This window comes from Protomyctophum parallelum (assembly GCF_964188405.1).
Source record: "Protomyctophum parallelum genome assembly, chromosome: 21".
Taxonomy (NCBI): domain Eukaryota; kingdom Metazoa; phylum Chordata; class Actinopteri; order Myctophiformes; family Myctophidae; genus Protomyctophum; species Protomyctophum parallelum.
Genome location: NC_139713.1, coordinates 3,753,806 through 3,774,219, shown reverse-complemented (window position 1 = coordinate 3,774,219; position 20,414 = coordinate 3,753,806). Strand labels below are relative to the sequence as shown.

The 20,414-nt window shown below is 41.8% G+C and overlaps 1 protein-coding gene across 1 annotated transcript in view; it reads right to left on the bottom strand.

Annotated features, from left to right (window-relative positions):
• Positions 1–10,031: 10,031 nt before the first annotated feature.
• The window catches only part of LOC310879132 (uncharacterized protein), a 12,396-nt gene continuing 2,013 nt past the window's right edge, over positions 10,032–20,414 (bottom strand). The window contains exons 2-5 of the mRNA XM_083793571.1: positions 14,054–14,157; positions 12,825–12,962; positions 12,453–12,563; positions 10,032–10,374 (exon numbers count right to left, since the gene is read on the bottom strand). Of these exons, the coding sequence (XP_083649697.1) occupies positions 10,319–10,374; positions 12,453–12,563; positions 12,825–12,962; positions 14,054–14,135 (387 nt within the window). The 5' untranslated portion in view covers positions 14,136–14,157 and the 3' untranslated portion in view covers positions 10,032–10,318. The remainder of the gene's footprint in view (positions 10,375–12,452; positions 12,564–12,824; positions 12,963–14,053; positions 14,158–20,414) is intronic.

Below are 20,414 nucleotides of genomic sequence, written 5' to 3'. Positions count from 1 at the left end.
CAGCCAATACAAGGAGCGCTGTTCAATGCCTGTGCTTTGAGGAAGATACTAAACATGTCAAAGTGTCCACTGTGTTCATTTATTAATAGTCCAATACAACACACATCTGCAGATAAGTATGCCAGCCAATGCAAATAAACAACGTCTACTGTAAAATTATTGTACAGTACATATTTGTCTTCATACTCATAAAAGAACAGTTGTCTTGTTTCTCTTCAATTTCCTAAATAAATAATTCAATTCAAATTCAGATCATATTGATGGATTGATTGAATAATTAACCCATTCTGACCGGAGATCAGATTTAAAAAGTGTCTTCTACATCCTGACGGTTTTCTGAAAAAGCTATGTTTCTATGTCAGTCGTTCTTCGATTTTTCAAAAATAGCAGACCTACAAGCTCATAGCGCGCCACTCGGTGGCGCGCTATGAGCTTGTAGATCTGCTATTTTTCAATAGCTTAAAGCATGACATGATGCTAACACCAAAAGGGGTTCCCGCCCAGAATGTAACAGTTTGGAGATGTACAGTACATTTCAAGAACAACTCAATACAAAACCTCATAGCCCACATCTAGCATCTATAATCCACACAAAAACAAAGACTAAACTGTCTGGACTGGGACTCTATGGTGTTTCACAGTAGTGATCACAACCTGTCTCCTTTGGTGACATTTACAACACAGGTAAATGGATTAACAAAATCATTAGCCTACAATACTGTACCAGCCATGAATCTATTTACACTAGGGTTCATTAAGAAGATATTGCATTGGGTTGTAAGCCATACTGTACCAGCCATGAATCTATTTACACTAGGGTTCATTAAGAAGAAATTGCATTGGGTTGTAAGCCTGTAAATGCTGTCATATTAGTCATGAGTGCATCCTTTTGAAGCAGCAGCACTTCTCTCTGTAACGTTGCATCTTCTATCTGAATTATATTCTTCTCTTTCTCCAATTCCAGAACATCAAAATGATATTCATTTGTGTCCTTTTTGTCTCCACCAGGCCGAAGGCATGGGGGGAGAGTATGTTTTGCACTCCGTCCGTGTGTCCGTCCGTCCGTCCGTGTGTGTGTGTGTGTCTGTCCGTGTGTGTGTGTCCGTGAGCAGCTAATCTTGGCCACCGTTAACCCGGTCGATGCCAAATTTTGCACACACACTCCCTGGATGCCAACGATGAACCTCTGCCCCAAACTTTCGATAACGGCCTGTTATAGCGCCACCAGGAGGCTGCTTTGTGCAAAACAAGTTTTTGCACAGTACACCTACAGATTTTGTCCAAACATCGCGCAAATTGGTACAGTCTCTCTAGAGCCATTCAACGAAACGGGTCTTTCACATTTCTCAGACTCCATCCTGATTGGTTAAGATTGCCTTCCAAAGTTCACAGGAGTGCTCAGTTTCAAACAAAATGCTGCAAATCATGAACACATCGCATGATTTCCGTGAAATTGTGCACGCACATTCCCACTAGGCCGAGGAAGAAATGCCAAATGAACAATTTCAACTCAGCCTCAAGGTGGCGCTATAACTGGCCGAAAAGTGTTTTTACCTCTAACTGCACGGATCTGTGGATAATTTACTTTTGTTGCCCTTTTATCCAACCACCAGATGAAGGCAAGCTGCAATGTCCTACATTCCTATCCTGGTGGAGTCCTGTGCACAGAAGGGCACTTTGATGGGCTGCCGTGCTGAAGCGTGTGGGACTGTCCTGGGGCTGAAGCGTGTGGGACTGTCCTGGGGCTGAAGCGTGTGGGACTGTCCTGGGGCTGAAGCGTGTGGGACTGTCCTGGGGCTGAAGCGTGTGGGACTGTCCTGGGGTTGCTCCTTCGCCGACACCTTTTTTCACAATGGCAGGAGCAGAGGGGGGGGGGGCAGTCTTCACATGTACACCATTATCTAAAAAATACATAAAAGATTTAAAAACTACTTTAGTACAGTAGCCTATAGCACAATTGTGACCACTCCCAGCAGAATATGCCTCATCTCGCCAGAATGAACATGCCTAAAATAAATATATAAACTCGTTTTTTTTTATGTGATTTTCTTTTTTTTCCATATTAATACAGTTTGAATGTTGAAGAAGGTTTTCATTCAAACAGATTGTTCATTTGTTTCATTGTACAATGTCTCATGGCTATGGGCACAACATCATTTGTTTTATTTACATTACAATGTATGTAGGCCTACATGAACAGTGATTTTGTTAGTAAGTAACATGGGCATTATAGTATCATTTAAATATCATGCCAATATCATCATGCTGAAATATGATATTGGTATTATACTGTCAGGGCAAAAAAAAGTTAAACTGGTATTATACTGACCATAATTATTGAAATACTACTGACATGATACTGACATTACATTATACTGAACAATAAATGACACACACACACACACACACACACACACACACACACACACACACACACACACACACACACACACACACACACACACACACACACACACACACACACACACACACACACACACACACACACACACACACACACAGTGGCTGGACTCACGTTCAGAGGTGGACGTTGATGGTAGGTGCGCTGCTTGGTCCGTTGGTACCAGCAGTAAGACTTGGTCAAAATGGTCAGCCAGGGCATCGTCATCATATGGGTTTGGTAAGGGCTTTATTTGGCTTGGTCAAAATGGTCAGCCAGGGCATCGTCATCATATGGGTTTGGTAAGGGCTTTATTTGGGTTGGTCAAAATGGTCAGCCAGGGCATCGTCATCATATGGGTTTGGTAAGGGCTTTATTTGGCTTGGTCAAAATGGTCAGCCAGGGCATCGTCATCATATGGGTTTGGTAAGGGCTTTATTTGGGTTGGTCAAAATGGTCAGCCAGGGCATCGTCATCATATGGGTTTGGTGAGGGCTTTATTTGGGTTGGTCAAAATGGTCAGCCAGGGCATCGTCATCATATGGGTTTGGTAAGGGCTTTATTTGGCTTGGTCAAAATGGTCAGCCAGGGCATCGTCATCATATGGGTTTGGTGAGGGCTTTATTTGCTCGGGGAACAACTCCATGATCTTCTGTGACAAACGCATCAATCTTTCCGGGTGGGGGTCCACCTCCTGTGAGAAAGGAGTCTCCCTCCTTCCCTCAGAAGCGTCTCGTTTATCCTCGATACCCGCTGAACCATTGAAACACAAACACGTACACAACTCGTCCCATGCCAAGTCTTTCTTTCTCACCGTTACATTGTCTGTCTTTTTCCTCCCGTACTGCTCCATTAACTGACATGATAAATGCTTTTCATGGCTAGTGAAGATTGGACCCCTTGCGCGCTGCGCCATGTTTGTTGTTGTTTGGGAAACTATCGGAGGAGGTGTGTGATCAACGGAACAGATCTATAAACCTACCACGCACCACGGAGTGACGCTCTCTGAGCTTATACGTCTGTTGGGGTTTTTTAGCGAGCGAGACGGTTTTTATTATTATATCTATTTTAGTCTATAATTTACTTTAAACATTCTCAAATATGAATGAAATAGAACGCTAATGATGCTCACGACTGCTGCTGTTTATTTACAGCGCAAAACCAAGATGGCGGACACACAACAAAGTTTAATCCATGAATTAATCACAGTTTAAAGTTTTAATCACAGTTTAATGGATTTTAATCACAGGTTAAGGATTTAATCACAGATCTGTTAAGCAATGCTTAAAATTAAGTGATGCAACACAACTCGAATTAAAATTTATCCTTGATCAACAAATCCCTGATTAACACTAAACTAAGCTTTATTTAATCTTTCTTGGTGCAAACGGCCCTATGACTAAAACTAGAATCTAAATTAGCTGCCAAAAACAACACTAATGTGTATGTGCAGCACCTGATTAACCCTTTGTGGTGACACACCACATAGACAATGAGCTTGTAGATCTGCTATTTTGGGAAATGTTCCCCCCAGAATATTCATGCTGGGGATCCGGAGGATAATTCATATTTCCATTATTCAGATAAAGGGGAGACTATGTAATGTAACATGTAATCAATGAATAACAGCCATCTGTTTCATTTTAACACCACAGACAGATAGGATCAATAAAGTGTTTGTGATGAAACTGGGTTTGGTCCAAATCAGTTTGTTAAAACAGTGAATGTTATAAATAAAACAGTACATGAACTCTAATCACTGTAAATTACTGTTACATTTCAACATGTAGAATTGTTCACATCAGGGGGTTAAACTGTTGTACCTCATATGATAAAGAGTACACTTTAGTAACTAAATTAATGTACAGGATGTGCAGTTGAACAATAAACATCCCTGAGTTTGGACTTCTTTAAATGTAGGTCAACAGATGAGGAACAACTTCAGATATTTACATACTAGTCCATATCTAGACAACACCAGTTATATGTAAATGACTTCAGATATTTACATACTAGTCCATATCTAGACAACACCAATTATATGAAAATGACTTCAAATGAGAAGTTCTGAAAAGGCAGCCGTACAGAATTACACAGTGATGACATCACCAGTGGAGGAAGTTACTATAATTTGTACATACTGTAATGATGGTAGAATATTGGCCTCTAAATGTAAATTGTAAATATCTAGCATTCAAGTCTGGATGGTAACCGCAAGGTTGCCAGTTCGAACCCTGTGGGCTCCCCCAGAGTTAGTGTCAAAGTGTCCTTGAGCAAGACTCTGAACCCCTAATTGCTCCTGATGTGCTGGTTGGTGCCTTGCATGGTTTTCCACCACCATATGAATGTGTGTGTGAATGTAATGCACAATCTATGTAAAGCGCCTTGGATAAAGGCGTTATATAAATGCACCATTTACCATTTACTCTCTCCTCCATTTAGATTTATCAATGGAAGAAATATGACATTGATGAGCTCCACTTCAACAGCTGAACTATTTTATAATAGGAAATACTCGACAAAAAAACAATACCTCAAAATTGTACAGTGCTTAAGTAAATGTACTGTAATTCAGTACAGTGCTTAAGTAAATGTACTGTAATTCAGTACAGTGCTTAAGTAAATGTACTGTAATTAAGTACAGTGCTTAAGTAAATGTACTGTAATTCAGTACAGTGCTTAAGTAAATGCACTGTACTGTACAGTGCTTAAGTAAATGTACTGTAATTAAGTACAGTGCTTAAGTAAATGTACTGTAATTAAGTACAGTGCTTAAGTAAATGTACGTAGTTACTTTCCACCACTGTCCCAGAGCATTGTGAAATTCTGCATTATTCTGCTGAAACTAGCAGATCTACAAGCTCACAATGTGTCACTTTGCAATGCATTGTGATCTTGTAGATCTGCTATTTTCAAATGATTTGTATGCATTGTGAAATGGGACATTCCGCATAATTCTGCAATCTGCTGAAACTAGCAGATCTACAAGCTCACACTGAGCTTGTAGCATCATGAAGACATCTGCCATGCACTGTACAGTTCACCAGCATTGCCTTTTTTCACTTTTGAGATCTACAAGCTCACACTGAGCTTTTAGATCTTTCAGCATGCAACCAAGTGCATAATCAGGCATTACGACACCACCAAGACATATTTTAGTTAGTGACTAAAATATGACTAAAACTAGTTTTCAACATCTCAATACTGGTACAACTACAGTATTGAAAGCATCAAATGCAGCAAAAACTGAAAGATATATAATACAACAGAAAATAATATCAAATCTCTCTCTCTCTCTCTCTCTCTCTCTCTCTCTCTCTCTCTCTCTCTCTCTCTCTCTCTCTCTCTCTCTCTCTCTCTCTCTCTCTCTCTCTCTCTCTCTCTCTCTCTCTCTCTCTCATGTTGGTAACCATGACAACACCATACAGGTACTACTATGAAAACATGCCCAAAAGAAACAACTGTATCCTACATGAGAACTTATATCTGTAATAGTGAAACTGTCTAATCCACAAAGCTTGATAGATTTTTCCCCTCCATTTCTATTTCATTGGACAATTAAGCCCCAATGAGACCAAGAGCAGAACAACCAGACATTCATGACAACTCAATATTATGGCCACAGCTAATATAATGTAAACAAATATGCACCACAAATCACACAACGTTCTTCTAAATACACAACCAAGCATGTCTGTGATTTATGCTTTTTATTTATGGGGACCTACAAGACCTACAAGACCTACAAGACCTACAAGACCTACCAGCAGCCAAACAGCAGCTAATTAACCTCATCAAAGACCTACAAGCACCAGCAGCCAACCAGCATCTAATTAACCTCATCAAAGTGACCTACAAGCACCAGCAGCCAACCAGCATCTAATTAACCTCATCAAAGTGCACAGCTGCGCAATAAGTAGCACCAACACGTCATGTCAGCAACACACAGCATTGTAACTAAATTAAACAGCATTTATATTTATATTCTAGATGAGCCTTACCTTCTAAGATGAAGTGGCGCTTCCTCCCAGCCTTTTGCTCCTGCATTCATTGTTCTTCAGTTGGTTTTGTTTATTGTCTGTCTGCTCTTTGTAGAATCCACAAGTTCATCTATCATTGTGTCTGTTTGTAAGTTAATCCTTTAAATGTCTCAGATAAGAGTTGACACACTTTGGACTTATAGTTGGAGCATTGAGTTCACCTGCTGTGGTGTGGTGGCTACTAGCCTATAGGCTACTCTCATTTCTGTAGTTTGAACTCTTTTGTTTCCATGTTTAATGAATAAATGTTCATGTGGTTTGCTGTGAGTTGTGTCCATTGTTCAGCAGCTGTAGCTTGTTGATATTAAACACATTGAATGTTTAGGTTGTCAGTATAGGCCTATTTGTGTAAAACGTGCAGTTGAAACAAGGTGTTGTAGTCTAGACTAGAGAGTTGAGTCACTGCCACCAAACTTTACACAACGCCTCCTTGTAACCCTTTACTGCCACCTGGTGGAAGAAACACTTCATTTGAACCCATGCAGCATCTACAATTCTAGAACCTTATCCAAAAACAGAGCCAATCTACAAGCTCACAACAACGTTATGTGAGCTTAGATCTACAAGCTCACAACGACGTTATGTGAGCTTAGATCTACAAGCTCACAACGACGTTATGTGAGCTTAGATCTACAAGCTCACAACAACGTTGTTATATGAGTTTAGATGTACAAGCTCACAACAATATATTGGTTCCAGCTGTTTACAATTCCACAACATGCAAACATGACCTGCTTTAATTACTTCAGTCTAAATTAGTAGCTCAATGCTCAACACACGTATAATTAAAGGCATTTGAAATTACATAAAAGTGTAAATTTTCAGGGTTCCAATTCGAATATAGCAAAAATAGCCGATCTACAAGCTCAAAATGCGTCGCAGCGCAACGCGTTTTGAGCTTGTAGATCGGCTATTTCTGCTACGACAGTAATATGTCCCTAGGGAGTGAGTGGAAATATAGTGGCCCTCTCCATCGTCAAAGTTGCACCAACCCTGCTCCAGATAGTCTCCAAGAATGAAAGAAAAAACGGAAAACTATAAATTATTTAACATTTAAAATAATCTAGGATTAAGATCAAACAATAAAGAATGAATGATTTATGCAAACAATAGGCTTTTGCTAATATAACCGTGACGTTACTACCCTTCTAACAGATAAATGGCTTTCAGAGGGAAAAGAATACAACAAAGCAAACAGAAGGGGGAAAAAAACAAGAAAACAAAACAAAAACAAACAAACAAACATAACATAAAACAAAAACAAAGACAGACAGGACAATATACAGTTAACAGCAACAAGACAAAAGAACAAAAACAACAAAACAAAACACAAAACATCATATCAATGTTCTATAATTATGTATCTACTATTTTTGATCTATACAATTTTTTTAATGTATTTATTGTACTACAGCTTTTTAGTTCGTCATCCTAATCCATTCCACAGCTTGACCCCTCTGACCCCTTGACCCCTCTGACCGATATGCACCTCTCTCTGATGTTTGTTCTAGCATTTGTTTGAATAATGGTAGTGCCTCTTAGGTTGTATAGTGGCTCTCTCTCTAGGCCAGAACAGCTCTTAGGTTGTATAGCGGCTCTCTCTCTAGGCCAGAACAGCTCTTAGGTTGTATAGTGGCTCTCTCTCTAGGCCTGAACAGCTCTTAGGTTGTATAGCAGTTCTCTCTCTAGGCCAGAACAGCTCTTAGGTTGTATAGCAGTTCTCTCTCTAGGCCAGAACAGCTCTTAGGTTGTATAGTGGCTCTCTCTCTAGGCCTGAACAGCTCTTAGGTTGTATAGTGGCTCTCTCTAGGCCAGAACAGCTCTTAGGTTGTATAGTGGCTCTCTCTCTAGGCCAGAACAGCTCTTAGGTTGTATAGTGGCTCTCTCTCTAGGCCAGAACAGCTCTTAGGTTGTAGCGGCTCTCTCTCTAGGCCAGAACAGCTCTTAGGTTGTATAGTGGCTCTCTCTAGGCCAGAACAGCTCTTAGGTTGTATAGCGGCTCTCTCTCCAGGCCAGAACAGCTCTTAGGTTGTATAGCAGTTCTCTCTCTAGGCCAGAACAGCTCTTAGGTTGTATAGTGGCTCTCTCTCTAGGCCTGAACAGCTCTTAGGTTGTATAGTGGCTCTCTCTAGGCCAGAACAGCTCTTAGGTTGTATAGTGGCTCTCTCTCTAGGCCAGAACAGCTCTTAGGTTGTATAGTGGCTCTCTCTCTAGGCCAGAACAGCTCTTAGGTTGTATAGTGGCTCTCTCTCTAGGCCAGAACAGCTCTTAGGTTGTAGCGGCTCTCTCTCTAGGCCAGAACAGCTCTTAGGTTGTATAGTGGCTCTCTCTAGGCCAGAACAGCTCTTAGGTTGTATAGTGGCTCTCTCTCTAGGCCAGAACAGCTCTTAGGTTGTATAGCGGCTCTCTCTCTAGGCCAGAACAGCTCTTAGGTTGTATAGTGGCTCTCTCTAGGCCAGAACAGCTCTTAGGTTGTATAGCGGCTCTTTCTAGGCCAGAACAGCTCTTAGGTTGTATAGCAGTTCTCTCTCTAGGCCAGAACAGCTCTTAGGTTGTATAGCGGCTCTCTCTCTAGGCCAGAACAGCTCTTAGGTTGTATAGTGGCTCTCTCTCTAGGCCTGAACAGCTCTTAGGTTGTATAGTGGCTCTCTCTCTAGGCCAGAACAGCTCTTAGGTTGTATAGCGGCTCTCTCTCTAGGCCAGAACAGCTCTTAGGTTGTATAGCGGCTCTCTCTCTAGGCCAGAACAGCTCTTAGGTTGTATAGTGGCTCTTTCTCTAGGCCAGAACAGCTCTTAGGTTGTATAGTGGCTCTCTCTCTAGGCCAGAACAGCTCTTAGGTTGTAGCAGCTCTCTCTAGGCCAGAACAGCTCTTAGGTTGTAGCAGCTCTCTCTAGGCCAGAACAGCTCTTGGATACAGCTCGGGAGCAGGTGATTGTGTGACTTATACATTGTTATTGCGGTATTTAGATCTACTATATCTTGGAGTTTTATGGTGTTTAATTGAATGAATAATAGGTTGGTTGGTGCGTAATACTCAGATTGGGTGACAATTCTTTTTTAAGTAGGAATATTGGCTGGATAGTTGTTTTGTAGTTGTTCCCCCATAGCCTACGCCATACCTCCACACAGTAATTGATGTATGGGAGTACGAGGGAGCAATATACAGCATAGTGAGTTCTGGTTTAGAATAGGTTTAGTTATTCTTAAATAGTTATTTTATTTTATTTTATTTATTGAAATTTATTGAAAAGATTTCCAGCACAGGACGAAATCCTCTACGCCAGACTCACAGTCACAACAGACATAAATACATATTAAAATTCACAAGTACACATACATTCGTATTCTTTTCTTTTCTTTTTTTTTTACACAGTCCTTGAGATGTCCTTGAAGCCCATTCTGAACGGGAACCCATTTTGGTGTTAGCATCATGTTGTGCTTTAGCTATTTAAAAATAGCAGATCTACAAGCTCATAGCGCGCCACCGAGTGGCGCGCTAAGAGCTTGTAGGTCTGCTATTTTTGAAAAATCGAAGAACGACTGACATTTCTTTTTAAATCTGATCTCAGGTCAGAATGGGTTAATCAGACCAGTGTGTGTCCAGTGGGAACCTCGTTATGAATCTGATCTCAGGTCAGAATGGGTTATTGCAGTATTTCTGCATCAGTCCCTGCATGGCCTCCGGCTCCGTGTCCGCGGAGCGCTGGCCTCCATGTCCGCTCCGCGGAGCGCTGGCCTCCATGTCCGCTCCGCGGAGCGCTGGCCTCCATGTCCGCTCCGCGGAGCGCTGGCCTCCATGTCCGCTCCGCGGAGCGCTGGCCTCCATGTCCGCGGAGCGGCGGAGCGCTGTCTGTCCTCTTTGGTCCTGATCTCCCTCTAGCGTCGTTGGTCAGGCCTTTTCTTTATTATGTAGGCACACATGTAAAGGCTCGCTGCAACAGACAGAGGGCGCTGTCGTTCAGGCATGGATGAACACGCTATAGCTTTGAGGCAGAGAGATTTCTATACTGCATGGACAGACAGACAGACCATTCTAAAAGGACGATGTGTCAACTATTAAATATAAATTACTATAATTACCTTTTTTTCAAAAATGAATATAGGAGGGGCGGGCTAGCACCCCTCAACAAATACATGGAAATATAGGAGGGGCGGGCTAGCACCCCTCAACAAATACATGGAAATAGTCATCGAGGATCATAAGCATCCGACTAAACAGTAGCCTACAATATATACTATAATATACTAAACAGTACAATATCGAATATCTGTTACAGTCAAACTGAGTATACACTATAGAGTGCTGTGTCTAAAGTACATACAATGCTGTCTAAGTTACCTGACAGTAAGGTTAGGAGCACGGCCCACCCATACCTGACAGTAAGGTTAGGAGCATGGCCCACCCATACCTGACTCCCATACCTGACAGTAAGGTTAGGAGCACGGCCCACCCATACCTGACAGTAAGGTTAGGAGCATGGCCCACCCATACCTGACTCCCATACCTGACAGTAAGGTTAGGAGCATGGCCCACCCATACCTGACTCCCATACCTGACAGTAAAGTTAGGAGCATGGCCCACCCATACCTGACAGTAAGGTTAGGAGCACGGCCCACCCATACCTGACAGTAAGGTTAGGAGCACGGCCCACCCATCCATACCTGACAGTAAGGTTAGGAGCATGGCCCACCCATCCATACCTGACAGTAAGGTTAGGAGCATGGCCCACCCATCCATACCTGACAGTAAGGTTAGGAGCATGGCCCACCCATACCTGACAGTAAGGTTAGGAGCACAGCCCACCCATCCATACCTGACAGTAAGGTTAGGAGCATGGCCCACCCATACCTGACAGTAAGGTTAGGAGCACAGCCCACCCATCCATACCTGACAGTAAGGTTAGGAGCATGGCCCACCCATCCATACCTGACAGTAAGGTTAGGAGCATGGCCCACCCATCCATACAGTATAAGGTTAGGAGCATGGCCCACCCATACCTGACAGTAAGGTTAGGAGCATGGCCCACCCATACCTGACAGTAAGGTTAGGAGCATGGCCCACCCATACCTGACAGTAAGGTTAGGAGCATGGCCCACCCATACCTGACAGTAAGGTTAGGAGCACGGCCCACCCATACCTGACAGTAAGGTTAGGAGCACGGCCCACCCATCCATACAGTATAAGGTTAGGAGCACGGCCCACCCATCCATACAGTATAAGGTTAGGAGCACGGCCCACCCATACCTGACAGTAAGGTTAGGAGCACGGCCCACCCATACCTGACAGTAAGGTTAGGAGCACGGCCCACCCATACCTGACAGTAAGGTTAGGAGCACGGCCCACCCATACCTGACAGTAAGGTTAGGAGCACGGCCCACCCATACCTGACAGTAAGGTTAGGAGCACGGCCCACCCATACCTGACAGTAAGGTTAGGAGCGCGGCCCACCCATACCTGACAGTAAGGTTAGGAGCACGGCCCACCCATACCTGACAGTAAGGTTAGGAGCACGGCCCACCCATACCTGACAGTAAGGTTAGGAGCACGGCCCACCCATACCTGACAGTAAGGTTAGGAGCACGGCCCATCCATACCTGACAGTAAGGTTAGGAGCACGGCCCACCCATACCTGACAGTAAGGTTAGGAGCACGGCCCACCCATACCTGACAGTAAGGTTAGGAGCACGGCCCACCCATACCTGACAGTAAGGTTAGGAGCACGGCCCATCCATACCTGACAGTAAGGTTAGGAGCACGGCCCACCCATACCTGACAGTAAGGTTAGGAGCACGGCCCACCCACCCATACCTGACAGTAAGGTTAGGAGCACGGCCCACCCATACCTGACAGTAAGGTTAGGAGCACGGCCCACCCATACCTGACAGTAAGGTTAGGAGCACGGCCCACCCATACCTGACAGTAAGGTTAGGAGCATGGCCCACCCATACCTGACTCCCATACCTGACAGTAAGGTTAGGAGCACGGCCCACCCATACCTGACTCCCATACCTGACAGTAAGGTTAGGAGCACGGCTCCCCAGCCCAGTCCGCAGACCAGTGTGAAGTAATGGCTGACGTCGTAGAGGGTGTACAGGCTCATGGCCACGGCGCCGAACGCAGCTGCAAAGGAGAGACGGGAGGTTATTACACTGTTATTAACACTTTTTAGCATCCACTCTAAAAACGAATTAAAACTAACTGAATTAGTGGAAGAAAAGACATTCAAAACTAACTAAAACTATACTAAAATGAAAAACTATATTATAACCTTGATTCAGAGTGTATATTTTTTATAGACTCTAAAATGGTTCCCTTTTGGACCATCAATTAAGGGTCCAAAAGTGTACATAAACTCTGTGAAAACGTGTGTGTTTAACTCACTGGAAGCTATTAACAAAATCCCTGCAATCAGCAAATGTGTTCCCTTGCAGGGATGACAGCATGCCATGCCCACGATGACGCCCAGGAAGCTGATCCCTGTCGACAGCACGATGAGGATGGCATCATTGTCTGGATTTGCTGTTGGGGAGGACAGACAGACAGACAGACAGACAGACAGACAGACAGACAGACAGACAGACAGACAGACAGACAGACAGACAGACAGACAGACAGACAGACAGACAGACAGTTCAGAAACCAGTCTGTGTCTCATAGGAGGGCTGTGGGCAGTTCAGAATCCTGTCTGTCTCTCATAGGAGGGCTGTGGGCGGTTCAGAAACCTGTCTGTCTCTCATAGGAGGGCTGTGGGCCGTTCAGAAACCTGTCTGTGTCTCATAGGAGGGCTGTGGGCGGTTCAGAAACCTGTCTGTGTCTCATAGGAGGGCTGTGGGCGGTTCAGAAACCTGTCTGTGTCTCATAGGAGGGCTGTGGGCCGTTCAGAAACCCGTCTGTGTCTCATAGGAGGGCTGTGGGCGGTTCAGAAACCTGTCTGTGTCTCATAGGCGGGCTGTGGGCGGTTCAGAAACCTGTCTGTGTCTCATAGGAGGGCTGTGGGCCGTTCAGAAACCCGTCTGTCTCTCATAGGAGGGCTGTGGGCGGTTCAGAAACCTGTCTGTCTCTCATAGGAGGGCTGTGGGCCGTTCAGAAACCTGTCTGTGTCTCATAGGAGGGCTGTGGGCGGTTCAGAAACCCGTCTGTGTCTCATAGGAGGGCTGTGGGCCGTTCAGAAACCCGTCTGTGTCTCATAGGAGGGCTGTGGGCCGTTCAGAAACCCGACTGTGTCTCATAGGAGGGCTGTGGGCGGTTCAGAAACCTGTCTGTCTCTCATAGGAGGGCTGTGGGCCGTTCAGAAACCTGTCTGTGTCTCATAGGAGGGCTGTGGGCGGTTCAGAAACCCGTCTGTGTCTCATAGGAGGGCTGTGGGCGGTTCAGAAACCTGTCTGTGTCTCATAGGAGGGCTGTGGGCCGTTCAGAAACCCGTCTGTGTCTCATAGGAGGGCTGTGGGCCGTTCAGAAACCTGTCTGTGTCTCATAGGAGGGCTGTGGGCGGTTCAGAAACCCGTCTGTGTCTCATAGGAGGGCTGTGGGCCGTTCAGAAACCCGTCTGTGTCTCATAGGAGGGCTGTGGGCGGTTCAGAAACCCTGTCCCATGTGCGCGCGGTACTTACGGATTCGACTGAATGCCACGGGGAGAATGAGGATGGCTCCTGTGACGGCACAGAGTAGACCACCCACCATGAGTTTGTACATCTTGGGTTGAGACCGCCTGTCACTGCACCCCCCTCACAGGAAGAGATGACACACACACACACACACACACACACACACACACACACACACACACACACACACACACACACACACACACACACACACACACACACACACACACACACACACAGTACACACATATTCATTCATGGAGTCATTTTGAACTATAGGCTATCCAACAGCAACCATTACATACTGTAGGCCTACATACAAAACAAGACCACCATCTCAATGTGGCTCTACATATTATGAATATACAGTCTGTATGTGTCTCTAGTCTCTACATATTATGAATATACAGTCTGTATGTGTCTCTAGTCTCTACATATATGACTATACAGTCTGTATGTGTCTCTAGTCTCTACATATATGACTATACAGTCTGTATGTGTCTCTAGTCTCTACATATATGACTATACAGTCTGTATGTGTCTCTAGTCTCTACATATTATGACTATACAGTCTGTATGTGTCTCTAGTCTCTACATATTATGACTATACAGTCTGTATGTGTCTCTAGTCTCTACATATTATGACTATACAGTCTGTCTGTGTCTCTAGTCTCTACATATATGACTATACAGTCTGTATGTGTCTCTAGTCTCTACATATTATGACTATACAGTCTGTATGTGTCTCTAGTCTCTACATATTATGACTATACAGTCTGTATGTGTCTCTAGTCTCTACATATTATGACTATACAGTCTGTATGTGTCTCTAGTCTCTACATATTATGACTATACAGTCTGTATGTGTCTCTAGGCTCTACATATTATGACTATACAGTCTGTATGTGTCTCTACTCTCTACATATTATGACTACAGTCTGTATGTGTCTCTAGTCTCTACATATTATGACTATACAGTCTGTATGTGTCTCTAGTCTCTACATATTATGACTACAGTCTGTATGTGTCTCTAGTCTCTACATATTATGACTATACAGTCTGTATGTGTCTCTAGGCTCTACATATTATGACTATACAGTCTGTATGTGTCTCTAGGCTCTACATATTATGACTACAGTCTGTATGTGTCTCTAGTCTCTACATATTATGACTATACAGTCTGTATGTGTCTCTAGTCTCTACATATTATGACTATACAGTCTGTCTGTGTCTCTAGTCTCTACATATATGACTATACAGTCTGTTTGTGTCTCTAGTCTCTACATATATGACTATACAGTCTGTTTGTGTCTCTAGTCTCTACATATATGACTATACAGTCTGTATGTGTCTCTAGTCTCTACATATTATGACTATACAGTCTGTATGTGTCTCTACATATATGACTATACAGTCTGTTTGTGTCTCTAGTCTCTACATATATGACTATACAGTCTGTATGTGTCTCTAGTCTCTCTACATATATGACTATACAGTCTGTATGTGTCTCTACATATATGACTATACAGTCTGTATGTGTCTCTAGTCTCTACATATTATGACTATACAGTCTGTATGTGTCTCTAGTCTCTACATATATGACTATACAGTCTGTATGTGTCTCTAGTCTCTACATATTATGACTATACAGTCTGTATGTGTCTCTAGTCTCTACATATATGACTATACAGTCTGTATGTGTCTCTAGTCTCTACATATATGACTATACAGTCTGTATGTGTCTCTAGTCTCTACATATTATGACTATACAGTCTGTATGTGTCTCTACATATATGACTATACAGTCTGTTTGTGTCTCTAGTCTCTACATATATGACTATACAGTCTGTATGTGTCTCTAGTCTCTACATATTATGACTATACAGTCTGTATGTGTCTCTAGTCTCTACATATATGACTATACAGTCTGTATGTGTCTCTAGTCTCTACATATATGACTATACAGTCTGTATGTGTCTCTAGTCTCTACATATTATGACTATACAGTCTGTATGTGTCTCTACATATATGACTATACAGTCTGTTTGTGTCTCTAGTCTCTACATATATGACTATACAGTCTGTTTGTGTCTCTAGTCTCTACATATATGACTATACAGTCTGTATGTGTCTCTAGTCTCTCTACATATTATGACTATACAGTCTGTCTGTGTCTCTAGTCTCTACATATTATGACTATACAGTCTGTATGTGTCTCTAGTCTCTACATATTATGACTATACAGTCTGTATGTGTCTCTAGGCTCTACATATATGACTATACAGTCTGTATGTGTCTCTAGTCTCTACATATTATGACTATACAGTCTGTATGTGTCTCTAGTCTCTACATATATGACTATACAGTCTGTATGTGTCTCTAGTCTCTACATATATGACTATACAGTCTGTATGTGTCTCTAGTCTATACATATATGACTATACAGTCTGTATGTGTCTCTAGTCTATACATATTATGACTATACAGTCTGTATGTGTCTCTAGTCTATACATATATGACTATACAGTCTGTATGTGTCTCTAGTCTCTACATATTATGACTATACAGTCTGTATGTGTCTCTAGTCTCTACATATTATGACTATACAGTCTGTATGTGTCTCTAGTCTCTACATATTATGACTATACAGTCTGTATGTGTCTCTAGTCTATACATATATGACTATACAGTCTGTATGTGTCTCTAGTCTCTACATATTATGACTATACAGTCTGTATGTGTCTCTAGTCTCTACATATTATGACTATACAGTCTGTATGTGTCTCTAGTCTCTACATATTATGACTATACAGTCTGTATGTGTCTCTAGTCTCTACATATATGACTATACAGTCTGTATGTGTCTCTAGTCTCTACATATTATGACTATACAGTCTGTATGTGTCTCTAGTCTCTACATATGATGACTATACAGTCTGTATGTGTCTCTAGTCTCTACATATATGACTATACAGTCTGTATGTGTCTCTAGTCTATACATATATGACTATACAGTCTGTATGTGTCTCTAGTCTCTACATATTATGGCTATACAGTCTGTATGTGTCTCTAGTCTATACATATATGACTATACAGTCTGTCTGTGTCTCTAGGCTCTACATATATGACTATACAGTCTGTATGTGTCTCTAGTCTCTACATATATGACTATACAGTCTGTGTGTGTCTCTAGTCTCTACATATATGACTATACAGTCTGTATGTGTCTCTAGTCTCTACATATTATGACTATACAGTCTGTATGTGTCTCTAGTCTCTACATATATGACTATACAGTCTGTATGTGTCTCTAGTCTATACATATTATGACTATACAGTCTGTATGTGTCTCTAGTCTATACATATTATGACTATACAGTCTGTATGTGTCTCTAGTCTCTACATATTATGACTATACAGTCTGTCTGTGTCTCTAGTCTCTACATATGATGACTATACAGTCTGTCTGTGTCTCTAGTCTCTCTACATATATGACTATACAGTCTGTATGTGTCTCTACATATTATGACTATACAGTCTGTATGTGTCTCTAGTCTCTACATATATGACTATACAGTCTGTATGTGTCTCTAGTCTCTCTACATATTATGACTATACAGTCTGTATGTGTCTCTAGTCTCTACATATATGACTATACAGTCTGTATGTGTCTCTAGTCTCTCTACATATTATGACTATACAGTCTGTCTGTGTCTCTAGTCTCTACATATGATGACTATACAGTCTGTCTGTGTCTCTAGTCTCTCTACATATATGACTATACAGTCTGTATGTGTCTCTACATATTATGACTATACAGTCTGTATGTGTCTCTAGTCTCTACATATTATGACTATACAGTCTGTATGTGTCTCTAGTCTCTACATATATGACTATACAGTCTGTATGTGTCTCTAGTCTCTCTACATATTATGACTATACAGTCTGTATGTGTCTCTAGTCTCTACATATATGACTATACAGTCTGTATGTGTCTCTAGTATCTACATATATGACTATACAGTCTGTCTGTGTCTCTAGTCTCTCTACATATGATGACTATACAGTCTGTATGTGTCTCTAGTCTCTACATATATGACTATACAGTCTGTATGTGTCTCTAGTCTATACATATATGACTATACAGTCTGTATGTGTCTCTAGTCTCTACATATTATGGCTATACAGTCTGTATGTGTCTCTAGTCTATACATATATGACTATACAGTCTGTCTGTGTCTCTAGGCTCTACATATATGACTATACAGTCTGTATGTGTCTCTAGTCTCTACATATATGACTATACAGTCTGTGTGTGTCTCTAGTCTCTACATATATGACTATACAGTCTGTATGTGTCTCTAGTCTCTACATATTATGACTATACAGTCTGTATGTGTCTCTAGTCTCTACATATATGACTATACAGTCTGTATGTGTCTCTAGTCTATACATATTATGACTATACAGTCTGTATGTGTCTCTAGTCTATACATATTATGACTATACAGTCTGTATGTGTCTCTAGTCTCTACATATATGACTATACAGTCTGTATGTGTCTCTAGTCTCTCTACATATTATGACTATACAGTCTGTCTGTGTCTCTAGTCTCTACATATGATGACTATACAGTCTGTCTGTGTCTCTAGTCTCTCTACATATATGACTATACAGTCTGTATGTGTCTCTACATATTATGACTATACAGTCTGTATGTGTCTCTAGTCTCTACATATATGACTATACAGTCTGTATGTGTCTCTAGTCTCTCTACATATTATGACTATACAGTCTGTATGTGTCTCTAGTCTCTACATATTATGACTATACAGTCTGTCTGTGTCTCTAGTCTCTCTACATATGATGACTATACAGTCTGTATGTGTCTCTAGTCTCTACATATATGACTATACAGTCTGTATGTGTCTCTAGTCTCTACATATATGACTATACAGTCTGTATGTGTCTCTAGTCTCTCTACATATGATGACTATACAGTCTGTATGTGTCTCTAGTCTCTACATATATGACTATACAGTCTGTATGTGTCTCTAGTCTCTACATATATGACTATACAGTCTGTGTGTGTCTCTAGTCTCTACATATATGACTATACAGTCTGTATGTGTCTCTAGTCTCTACATATTATGACTATACAGTCTGTATGTGTCTCTACATATATGACTATACAGTCTGTATGTGTCTCTAGTCTCTCTACATATGATGACTATACAGTCTGTATGTGTCTCTAGTCTCTCTACATATGATGACTATACAGTCTGTATGTGTCTCTAGTCTCTACATATATGACTATACAGTCTGTGTGTGTCTCTAGTCTCTCTACATATATGACTATACAGTCTGTATGTGTCTCTAGTCTCTACATATGATGACTATACAGTCTGTATGTGTCTCTAGTCTCTACATATATGACTATACAGTCTGTGTGTGTCTCTAGTCTCTACATATATGACTATACAGTCTGTCTGTGTCTCTAGGCTCTACATATGATGACTATACAGTCTGTATGTGTCTCTACATATATGACTATACAGTCTGTTTGTGTCTCTAGTCTCTACATATATGACTATACAGTCTGTCTGTGTCTCTAGGCTCTACATATGATGACTATACAGTCTGTCTGTGTCTCTAGTCTCTACATATATGACTATACAGTCTGTATGTGTCTCTAGTCTCTACATATATGACTATACAGTCTGTGTGTGTCTCTAGTCTCTCTACATATGATGACTATACAGTCTGTATGTGTCTCTAGTCTCTACATATATGACTATACAGTCTGTATGTGTCTCTAGTCTCTACATATATGACTATACAGTCTGTGTGTGTCTCTAGTCTCTACATATATGACTATACAGTCTGTCTGTGTCTCTAGGCTCTACATATGATGACTATACAGTCTGTCTGTGTCTCTAGTCTCTACATATTATGACTATACAGTCTGTATGTGTCTCTAGGCTCTACATATGATGACTATACAGTCTGTATGTGTCTCTACATATATGACTATACAGTCTGTCTGTGTCTCTAGTCTCTACATATATGACTATACAGTCTGTCTGTGTCTCTAGGCTCTACATATGATGACTATACAGTCTGTCTGTGTCTCTAGTCTCTACATATTATGACTATACAGTCTGTGTGTGTCTCTAGGCTCTACATATGATGACTATACAGTCTGTCTGTGTCTCTAGTCTCTACATATGATGACTATACAGTCTGTATGTGTCTCTAGGCTCTACATATATGACTATACAGTCTGTATGTGTCTCTAGGCTCTACATATATGACTATACAGTCTGTCTGTGTCTCTAGTCTCTACATATTATGACTATACAGTCTG